Here is a 10,485-nt window from a genome sequence, read left to right as displayed (position 1 = left end):
GTCCTTCTGCGGTCAGGCAAGCCCCGCTGGGTAATCACCACTTGGAAGCCTCTAAGTTGGCGAGCTACTGGCTGAAATCCTCAGAATCATCAAGATGGAACGAGGGCCGGTCAAAACAAGGCCCCCCGACACCCCCTCCCTTCCACAAAGCCTTTGTTTTCCAGCTGCTATTGCTTATTTGCTCTGGAGAAGAAGGACAATTAGGGTGGGCACTGTCTGAGAATTAGCTGGCGGAGGATTAAGGAGGAACACAAACAGGGCTCAGGGCCTCGGTGGCGGAGAAGCACAAACAGTGATTTGCCGGCACACCAAATATTTTGGAGGGTTTGGGGGAATGCAAAAGCAAGATGATGGGGGAGTTTCCCTTCAGTTCAGTCATGGTATGCACACTGCAGTCCCAAAAACCAGTGTTCCCTCTAAGCTGAGTTAGTGTGAGTTTAGCTCACAGTTTTTTAGCCTCAGGCTCACACATTTTTGTCTTAGCTCAGGAAGGATGGCGCCAGAGCCAACGAACTCCTGCAGCAGCCAAATCGCTCGCTCACAGCTTTCATGCCAGTCGCTCACAAAGTAGAAATTTTGCTCACAAGACTCCACAGCTTAGAAGGAGCATTGAGTCCTTACTGTAGTTTGGACCTGATTTAGAGAGGCCAGCCTATAAGTGGGACCTGCGTACCCACGGGAGTTACATTTCATCTCCAGACTACAGAGATGAGTTCCCCCGGAGAAAATGGCTGCTGTGGAGGGTTGACTTTCCTGCATTCTACCCCACTGAGGTCCCTGTCCTCTCCAGGCTCCATCCCCAAATCTCCAGGGGTCCCCCCAACCTGGAGCTGGCAAACCTGCCCCACACACCCCACACTGGTGGCCAGGGAGGACCCTGATTATTGCCAAGGGGCCCTTTCAGTCCCCAAGAAGCTCGGAGCAGGGGGGCGGGAGAGCTGTCCTACTTTATCATCAAGTAGGTAGGCCGGGTCTACAGTGACAGAATTTACCCTTGTGGATTGATTCCCCACTCCTCCACTTGCAGCTGCTGGATGACCTTGGGCAAGCCATAGTTCTCTCAGAGCTGTTCTTGAAAAAGAGATATTTCTGTCAGAGCTCTCGGCCCCGCCTACCTCCCAGGGCGTCTGTTGTGGGGAGGGGAAGGGAAAGGAGTTTGTAAGCTGCTCTGAGACTCCTCTGGGTAGTGAAGGGCAGGATATAAATCCAATCTCCTCCTCTTCTTCTTCTTCTTCTTCCTCTTCTTCTTCTTCTTCTTCCTCTTCTTCTTCTTCTTCTTCTCAGTGATAAGGACCCCAAGATCACTCTAGCCATTGCAAAATCTGTCTCAGTCCTTTTAGAGCTTGCATTTAAAAAAATAAGAAATAAGTGTTTTCTGCTGCTCAAGTTTTGTGAATCCATGCGCTTCGAAGGGTACAAAACAAAGGAAAGGTACAATAATTAAAAGCATAAATGAAATTAAAGAGTTGCCACCTGCCTCCCTGAGCGCCCGGACTGAATTAAAGCCTAGCTGCCCTGATCAAAGCAGGGCTGTCTGCTTTAATGAAACCGGGCCCTTGCTCTGAAGTCTCAAGATGGGGTGTGTGGAAATGCAACAACACATTTCAGTTCCCGCTGAGGTTCAGCAGTCCTCAAAGGCCACCCCCCAGGCTGTCTTAAAAATCTGAGCAGGGGGAAATAGGGAAACAGCTTGGGGCCTCATTCTGCCCCTCCCCAGTTCTGGAAATTCACTGGTCAGACATGAATAGAGTGAAGGGAGCCGAAAAGGAACTTTGACCGCCAAGGCTTGTAGCCGGCACGTGTCCTGGGAGAGTTTGGGGCTGTGGAACCCGCCGTCCTTAGAGTGATTCCAAGCTGACTGTCTCATTCGTCAGCTCTCATCGACGGGTGTAGCTCTTCCCTAAAACCGGCGAGGGAACAGGGTGGATCCCATGTCGTCATAAGTTAAGGAGCCGATTACAGAAACTTATGCACAATGGGCAAAACGAACCATCGACGTGCTCTCTTGGGAAATAGTGGAGAAAAGCCTTTCCTCTGTCTCTTTGCACCCCTCCGTTGCAACCAACATTCATTTTGTTAAAGTAAAGGTCTATCCTTGCCTCTCACGTTTGGGTGCCAATAAACCCTTCCAGAGACAACCAGGGCTGCGCTGCAGTCTCAAGCGAAACCACCAGGGGGCTCTCCGAGGACTCCCCTTTAAATAGCGAGCCAGAGATGCTCTCGGCTCCAGTGCAGGTGGTTCCTCAGCAGGACAAGTTGCTCTGAAATCTTGTGGATTACAAAGAGAGGAGGAGAACGAGAAGCGTCCTTTGCTCCGCCAGCAGTAGAAGGACCGGCCGAGCTGCAGGACTGATCCCAGAGGTTCCAGCCAAGGAACCCGCTCAGCTTCTTCTTCCCGACCTTCGAGGGGCTCCGACGTTCTCAGACCAAGATGGCCAGTGGAGGCTTGCAGATGCTGGGTTTCATCCTGGCTTTCATCGGCTGGATCGGCATCGTGGTGAGCACGGCCATGCCCCAGTGGAAGATCTCCTCCTACGCTGGGGACAACATTGTGACGGCCCAAGCCATCTACGAGGGCCTCTGGATGTCGTGCGTCATGCAGAGCACGGGGCAGATGCAATGCAAGGTCTACGACTCCCTGCTCAAGCTGGAGGGTGAGTAGCAAGCCGGACGGGCTGCAGTGCTATGGGGGGGGGGGAAGGTGCCCACGGAACACGCCTCTTCTCTGGGGGCACCTCCCAGAAAAGGGCTCACGGAATGCTTATTCGGGGCAACTTTCGCCTGTCTGAAAGGTTGTGTACTGACTGGCGTCCACCCCGTCTGATCGATCAGTGGTGTCCACTTTGTACACATGGGGCAGTGAGGTGGACGGGGCGTGGCTGGCTCAAGGCTGCCCAGAGACTCTGTGAGACAGACGGCACTTGGGGGTTGGACTAGATGACCCTGGAGGGTCCCTCCCAACTCTATGAGTCTATGATTCCCCCAGCAGAGCTTGGATGGGCCCGCAGTCACGCTGTCTCTGGACAAGATACCCGTTGAATTTAGGAAAACTGTCACTGAGGCTTGTAGGGACAGTTTGGGTTCCTGTTTTCAAACTATCTTCGAGTGGTTATAGACTTTGCCCTCTTCCCCTTCGTGTGCCTCACAGGATTGCGGCCATGTATAGGATGGGAACTTTGCTTCTGGCCCTCAATATTTGTAGGCAATCCAGCTTCCGAAAGACACGGCAGTATTACCAAGGCAGTGAGCCCTTTATAAAGGTGCACATCTGAACAAAGTTTAGACCTGTTTAGACAAAGTGTAGACCTGTCCCATGAGGAGGACATGGTGTTCATTTAATCTCTTCTCCTGGGAAGGGTTCCTTTGTGGCCGGTGATGTCGACTGAGTCACTTTCCCGGGATTCTAGAATGCTGTGGTTAAAAGCCCAGGAGCTCTGATAGAATTAGGGCTGCCAACCTCCAGGCAGGGTCTGGAGAGACCTCCTGAAATTACAACTGCTCTCCAGGAGATCAATTCTCTGGATCTCTGGATCAGTCCCCCTGTCTCTCGGGATCAGTTCCCCTTGGAGAAAATGTGTGCTTTGGAGGGTGGACTCCCATGTGAGTCCCTCCCTTGGCTCCACCCCCAAAGCTCCAGGCATTTCCCAACCAGGCGTTGGCAACCCTGGCTAGAACAAAGGCTGCAACATTCCTCTGGATGCGTGTGTGAATCACAGCGCTTTGCAGGGAGGGTTTTACAGAACTGAAAACAGACTCTCCCCGTGACTCAGTTCTCACAGGCAGCTGAAGTCGAGGGCCTTACCTTAATTCACTTCGCTCCCAATTCCTTGTTTAGGAAGCCGAAAGAAATGAGGAGGTAGGGGCACCACAGTTCCCTCCCCTTTTTCCAAGTGAGCTGCACATGAGAAAGTTACCGAGCCTCACCTACCTGCAGCATTAACTGACACAGGCCACATTGAGGGGTGGGGGTTGCCAGATCCAGTCTGGAAAACTCCTGGAGATTTGGGGGTGGAGTCTGGGGAGGACAGGGACCTCAGTGGGGTACAGTGCCATAGTGCCCAGCAATGGTCCCTCTAAGCTGTGGAGTCTTGTGGGCAAAAATGCCACTTTGTGAGCTCCTGGCGTTAAAGTTGCGAGTGAGTGATTTGGCTACTGCATAAATTAGTTTGCTCTGGAGCCCCATCCCTTCCTGAGCGGAGACAAAAAATGTGTGAGCCGGAGGCTAAAAAACTGTGAGCTAGCTCACACTCACTCAGCTTAGGGGGAACACTGGTGCCCAGCCTCCAAAGCTTCCATTTTCTCTGGGTGAATTTATATCTGTAGTCTGGAGAAGAGTTGTAATCCTGGGGGATCCCCAGGTCCCACCTGGAGACTGGCATCCCTGGCTTGTGCACGATCAGCCCATTCATTTTTTTAATCCGCCGTTTTGTATTCCCGCTCGCTCTCATTTACTCGTCGAAATGGTTTTATCTCAAGACAAGATAGAAACAGAGACAGAAACACAGGTTTGCGTCCCTTTGTGCCCCCTGCTCAGTAACTCCTCGAGAAGAACTCAGGGCTGTGTGTCTTTCTTTGCATGGATTCTGTTTTCTCTTGGACCTCGGGGTTGTCTTCCTAACCAGAATAGTAATGTGGAGATTTAGGGGCCAAACCAAGCAATACAGAGATGACGTGTTTGCTTTCGAAATTCTCCTTCGAATTCTCCTCTGGAAATTTCGACACCAAAGACCCGCCAGATATTCTCCGGCTATTTACATATTTGCTTTTGTGCCTGAGCTTGTTAGCCGATGACATTATCAGAGCCCTTGATTGCTGGTGGGTTTTCCCTCCTTTGTAATTTCTGCTCAGGCAAAGAGAGTTGGATGCTGGCCCTGGGAATAGGACCTCGGTCTTGGTAGGCGGGTTATTTCCCCAAGTCTCTTTGAAGTTGATCAACAGGGCCTGGATCTGGGCCAAGAGACTCTAGAGCCGCACCTGGCAAAGGCCGCCTTGGCCAGATTGCATAACAGAGGAATAGGACTGGTTTGGGAACGAAACTGGTGAGTGGTGTGGATCCAGAAGGTGGGAAACGAACCCAAGGGTTCAGTCTTCCACCAGTCTTAAGGGTTGCCTTGTGGCTAGCGGCAGTTAGGTCTGTCTGGCGAAATGAGGGAAACCATTTAGTGAGAGGGTTTAGCCAATCAGCAGAGGTCAAAGTTTGGAACTTGGCAAATTCCCTCCCATTGTTTTCATGCTGTTTCTAGACAGAGCGTGCCTGGTGCCCTCCTTCTTTTTATCAACACGCAGAGAGGAATTTTACAAACCCTCCCTCACCCCTCCATCATGGCTACTTGAGCGAAAACGAATTGGGGTACCGAAATGTGCACAGGGTCCATTTGTTCTTGGTGGTATTCTTGCTCCACAAATGTTCCCCAGTGTTTGCTAACCTTCTTTGCATTCTGGAAAAATGCATTGGGGGGCTGGTTATATACCTATGCCCAGAATGGGCACTTGCAGTTGTAGGAATCAGTGCCATTGTGTGCAAGGGGCACAGTGTGCATTTTGTTGCTTACTCTCTCCCTCCTCTGGGTGAATGTGGGGAAGTGTCAGCGTGAGGATGTTTGCATGGAGCGATGAAGGAACCCCACATATATGACCTGGCCCCCTGCATGCAGTATCTCCGGGGTGAACTCTGCAAGCACGGTTTCAGATTTCAGTTGACTTCTAACTGAGCATCAAAGAACATAAGGAGAGCCCTGCTGGTTCAGACCAATGGTCCATCTAGTCTAGAATCCTGTCTCACACAGTGGCCAATCAGTTCCTCTGGAGGGCCAACAACAGGGCAGAGAGTCTGAGGCCTTCATAGGAACCTCAGAAGAGCCCTGCTGGATCAGGCCAGGGGTCCATCTAGTCCAGCCTCCTGTCTCACACAGTGGCCAATCAGTTCCTCTGGAGGGCCAACAACAGGGCAGAGAGTCTGAGGCCTTCATAGGAACCTCAGAAGAGCCCTGCTGGATCAGGCCAGGGGTCCATCTAGTCCAGCCTCCTGTCTCACACAGTGGCCAATCAGTTCCTCTGGAGGGCCAACAACAGGGCAGAGAGTCTGAGGCCTTCATAGGAACCTCAGAAGAGCCCTGCTGGATCAGGCCAGGGGTCCATCTAGTCCAGCCTCCTGTCTCACACAGTGGCCAATCAGTTCCTCTGGAGGGCCAACAACAGGGCAGAGAGTCTGAGGCCTTCATAGGAACCTCAGAAGAGCCCTGCTGGATCAGGCCAGGGGTCCATCTAGTCCAGCCTCCTGTCTCACACAGTGGCCAATCAGTTCCTCTGGAGGGCCAACAACAGGGCAGAGAGTCTGAGGCCTTCATAGGAACCTCAGAAGAGCCCTGCTGGATCAGGCCAGGGGTCCATCTAGTCCAGCCTCCTGTCTCACACAGTGGCCAATCAGTTCCTCTGGAGGGCCAACAACAGGGCAGAGAGTCTGAGGCCTTCATAGGAACCTCAGAAGAGCCCTGCTGGATCAGACCAGAGGTCCACCTAGTCCAGCCTCCTCTCTCACACAGTGGCCAAGCAGTTCCTCTGGAGAGGACCAACAGTACATGGAGGCTGAAGCCTTCCCCTGATGTTGCCTCCTGACACTGGTATTTAGAGGTTTATTTTCTCTGAAAATGATAGTCAAGAGGCTTCCTTTAGACTACCTTGGCTAGTAGTAGAGAGCCTTGTGGATTTGCCCTCTTTGTGTATATTAAAAAGATATTGCTTTGTTGGAAGAGCTGATCCTTAACGGTGCTGAAAATATCCAGAGGGGCTTCAACTACCTTTTCTCTCCAGCTGTATGTTTAATCTCTGACATGACGTGTGCTGAGGTTCAGTTCACCCCAAAACTGCGTCCTTGAACTTGTCACTTCTCTCTGTGCTCCCCCAATGAGGAAAGGCACACTGCACATGCTCAGAGCTCTTTTCTGGGGCTGAACCCTGACTTGAATGAAGGTTCTGAGCCTCAGAACTCTGCTCTCTGTGGAGTCAGCTATTGAGAGAGTTTGGGGATTCATCTTTGCTACAGATTGTGCCTGTCTACTGCCAGTGTGCCTTAACCAGATTAGGGAACTCAGGAGCCCAGCAGAGTATTTATCTGCCTTTATCTGGTCCACCAACTCACTAGCTAAATACCAAAGAGGCTGACCAATGTTTTGTGGCTGAGCTTCTGTGAGCCAGTTCCCCCTTGCGCGACACATGAAAGTTTCTGCCACAATGAAGGCTTGAATTGCCGCAAAACCTTTGGATACAACAGACCATAGTTGGGTCCCCCTCTGTAGCTCCTCACATGAAGGAAGGTAAACTCAGAGGGCCTTCCCCCAGTGGCTTTTGGAAACCGTACGCTCCCTTCTGTGTGCTGGAATGGTGTCGCTGGACCCGGAAGTCACCCATTTGTTAAGGCAGGAGAGCTGCCTAAAAGCTGGACTTTGCTTGGAGTAACACAAGGCATTAGGGAGCTGGAACATTTTTCCTTGAGGGCCGTAGTGGCGCAGAGGTTAAGACGCTAAGCTGCAGACCGGAAGGTCTGTAGTTTGGCGGTTCGAGACCCGAGTGTGCCGCGTGACGGAGTGAGCTCCCATCTCTGTCCCCGGCTCTTGCCAACCTAGCAGTTTGAAAGCAAGAAAATGCAAGCCAATAAATAGGTAACGCTTCAGTGGGAATGTAACAGCGTTCCGTGCGCCTCGACGTTTAGTCATGCCGGTCATATGACCACGGAGAAGTCTTCGGACAGCGCTGGCTCTTCGGCTTGGAAACAGAGATGAGCACCGCCCCCCTAGAGTCGGATTCGACTGACTTTCGAGCAAGGGGAACCTTGACCTTTACTTTAGGCATGTGGGAGGGGCTATGGGTCAGGGCCGGAGCATCTGCTTGTCATGCGGAAGGTCCCCAGTTTAATCCTTTCCAGTATCTCCAGCCAAAAAGGACCCGGGTGTAGATGACACAATCGAGTGGGAGAGGGGCTGTGGCTGATAGGCACAGCATTCAGAAGGTCACCAGTTCAATCCCCGGCATCTCCAGCCAAGAGGATCAGGTAGGAGGGGATGCGGAAGACCTTTCTCTGCCTGGGACCCTGGAGAGCAGCTGCCAGTCGGAGTAGGCAAGGTGGGTCTTGGTGGACGGTGGCCTGATTCAGTCTAAGACAACTTCAGCTCTTCACGTGGACCGAGCCAGTCCTCAGAGCATCTGGGAAGATCCCACGCTGCCCTGCTCTTTCCGAGGCAGCCGTCATTAACGTCCTCCCCCTCCTCCTCTGACCTCCCAAGGGATCGTCAGGCAGTTTCTTCTTGGGACTTGGGAAAGGGGATCATTTGCAATGATTGCGATGTAGGGGTTATTTGGCTGCGTGAGTCACTGTTTCTCAGAGGCCGGGCGTGGCCCCTGAACATCCCGGTGCTCTGGAGGAACCTGTCTCGGTGCTGGTGCCACACCTGGATGAGGCGTGCCTGTCCTCAGGCAGTGCATGGATGGAAATAAGGGCAGGCTTGGAACCCACTTGTTGGAGGGCTGCCCCAGTCTCCCCTCTAAACTGTGCGCGTGAGCGGCCGCTCATTAACACAGGAAGCCCCACTCGGCAGCAAGCTGGAGCCGCGCAGGGTCTCGCGTCCTGGAGAACCCCGCCCCCCAGAATTACAACCAGAGGTCATTTTGGGGGGGGGAACGTGGGGGATCGCAGTTCCCCCGGGTGAGGTACGGGGGCGGGGCACATGACAAAGCCCCGCCCCCTGCTTCCGGCCGCCCCGCTTCCGGCCCTCATTCAGCCAGGAGGAGGCAGGAGAAGAGGGAGGGTAAGTTGCTTCCTCCCTTCCTCTCCCCACCCATGCCTACCTGGGGCCAGGGAGGGCATTTGCGGGGCTTCCTTGCACTCCCGCCGGCCTTGCAGGTCCACCGCCGGGCCCCTCATGGGGCTTGGCAGTGGAGCTGCAAGGCCGGCAGCGGCGGCCGGGACCGTTGGGGGCGGGGTGTGTGGCCTTATGACACACTTCCGGTGATGTCAGGGGGCGTGGCATATGCTAATGAGTTATGCTAATGAGTTCCCCTAGCTCTTTTTCTACGAAACGACCCCTGATTACAACTGATCTCCGGACTGTAAAGATCAGTTCCCCTGGAGAAAATGCTCTATGGCGTTATACCCTGCGGAGGTCCCTCCCCTCCCCTAAGACTGCCCTGCCCAAGGTCCACCCCCACATCTCCAGGAATTTCCTAACATGGGAAATTCCACTCCTCCTCCTCCTCCTCTTCTCCTCCTCCTCCTCTTCCTCCTCCTCCATAGATGCCCACATGGGCTGGGCTCTGAAGGGTGAGGAAACGGAAGCTGCTGTTCCTGAAAGCTGTCTGGCTTGCCCTCTGTGACATCAACACCAATCGGATTGGTTATGTGTTGCTGTCATGTCATCCAGTTTGTTACGTGATCCTCGATTAGCCGGCATCACCCGTTAAGCGTGCCCTCCCTCCCTCCCATGCGCCTTCCTTTGCTCTCGGTGACTTAGCAGTACAATCATATCTGATTGGCTACATTGCATTGCGACATGATACCGTTCAGTAGGTGATCCCTGATTGTTTGGAATTTCCCATATCAGGTATAACAGTTTGGTGTAGCATAGAGCCAGTTTGGTGTGGTGGTTAGGAGCGGGGACTCTAATCCGGGAGGACCGGGTCCGATTCCCCACTCCTCCCCGTGCAGTTGCTGGATGACCTTGGGCAAGCTGTAGTTCTGCCACAGCTGTTATCTCAAGGACAATTCTCGAGAGAGCTCTCTCAGCCCCACCTCCCTCCCAGGGTGTCTGTTGTGGGGAGGGGAAGGGAAAGGAGTTTGTAAGCTGCTCTGAGACTCCGAGTGAAGGGCAGGGGGTACAAATACAATCTCTTCTTTTCTCTTCTCTTCAGTAGAGGAATCGATGATAGCAAACAGCTGAGGGAAGCGTTCTGGTCATTGGAGGGCTTCCCAGGAAATATTCCTCCCCCCCCATCTCCAAATTGTCCCTGACACAGAAATAGAAGAACAGTCACCTCAGCCTTAGAAACATGTTGGAGCCCTGGCTGAAATAGCCCAGGCAAGCCCCATCTTGTCAGATCACGGAAGCTAAGCAGGACCTAGGGTTGACAAATGGGGGCGGGGGGCGGGGAATCCCCTGCTTCGGAGACCGGATTTCCGCCATGGCGGAATCGGGCCCCGGCGGGAACTCCGCCTCCGAAGCTGCGTCACCAGAGGTGAGGCAGCCATGTCGCTCATGTTGGGGGCATGGCCCACATCGTCGGGGGGGGGGAACCCTATTGTTTCCACCCCCGATGATGTGGGCCATGCCCCCAACGTGAGCACGTAGCACGTCACTTCCTGTGACGTGCTGCCGGCGCACGCGTGCGTCCATGAAGAACTCCCGGACCCTGGCGAGGCTCCCCCGCTCCAAGGGGTGAGTCGATTTGGCAACCCTAGCAGGGCCGACCCTGGCAAGCATTTGGATGGGAGACCTC

At 53.5% G+C, this 10,485-nt stretch overlaps 1 protein-coding gene across 1 annotated transcript in view; it reads left to right on the top strand.

Moving 5' to 3' along the window:
* The first annotated feature begins 2,238 nt into the window (after positions 1 to 2,238).
* Positions 2,239 to 10,485, top strand: part of CLDN1 (claudin 1) — a 50,888-nt gene continuing 42,641 nt past the window's right edge. The window contains exon 1 of the mRNA XM_015427164.1: positions 2,239 to 2,654. Coding sequence (XP_015282650.1) covers positions 2,432 to 2,654 — 223 coding nt within the window. The 5' untranslated portion in view covers positions 2,239 to 2,431. The remainder of the gene's footprint in view (positions 2,655 to 10,485) is intronic.

Source organism: Gekko japonicus, unplaced genomic scaffold, assembly GCF_001447785.1.
Source record: "Gekko japonicus isolate JY-2015 unplaced genomic scaffold, Gekko_japonicus_V1.1 scaffold759, whole genome shotgun sequence".
Taxonomy (NCBI): Eukaryota; Metazoa; Chordata; class Lepidosauria; order Squamata; family Gekkonidae; genus Gekko; species Gekko japonicus.
This window is presented reverse-complemented; position numbering and strand designations above follow the sequence as displayed.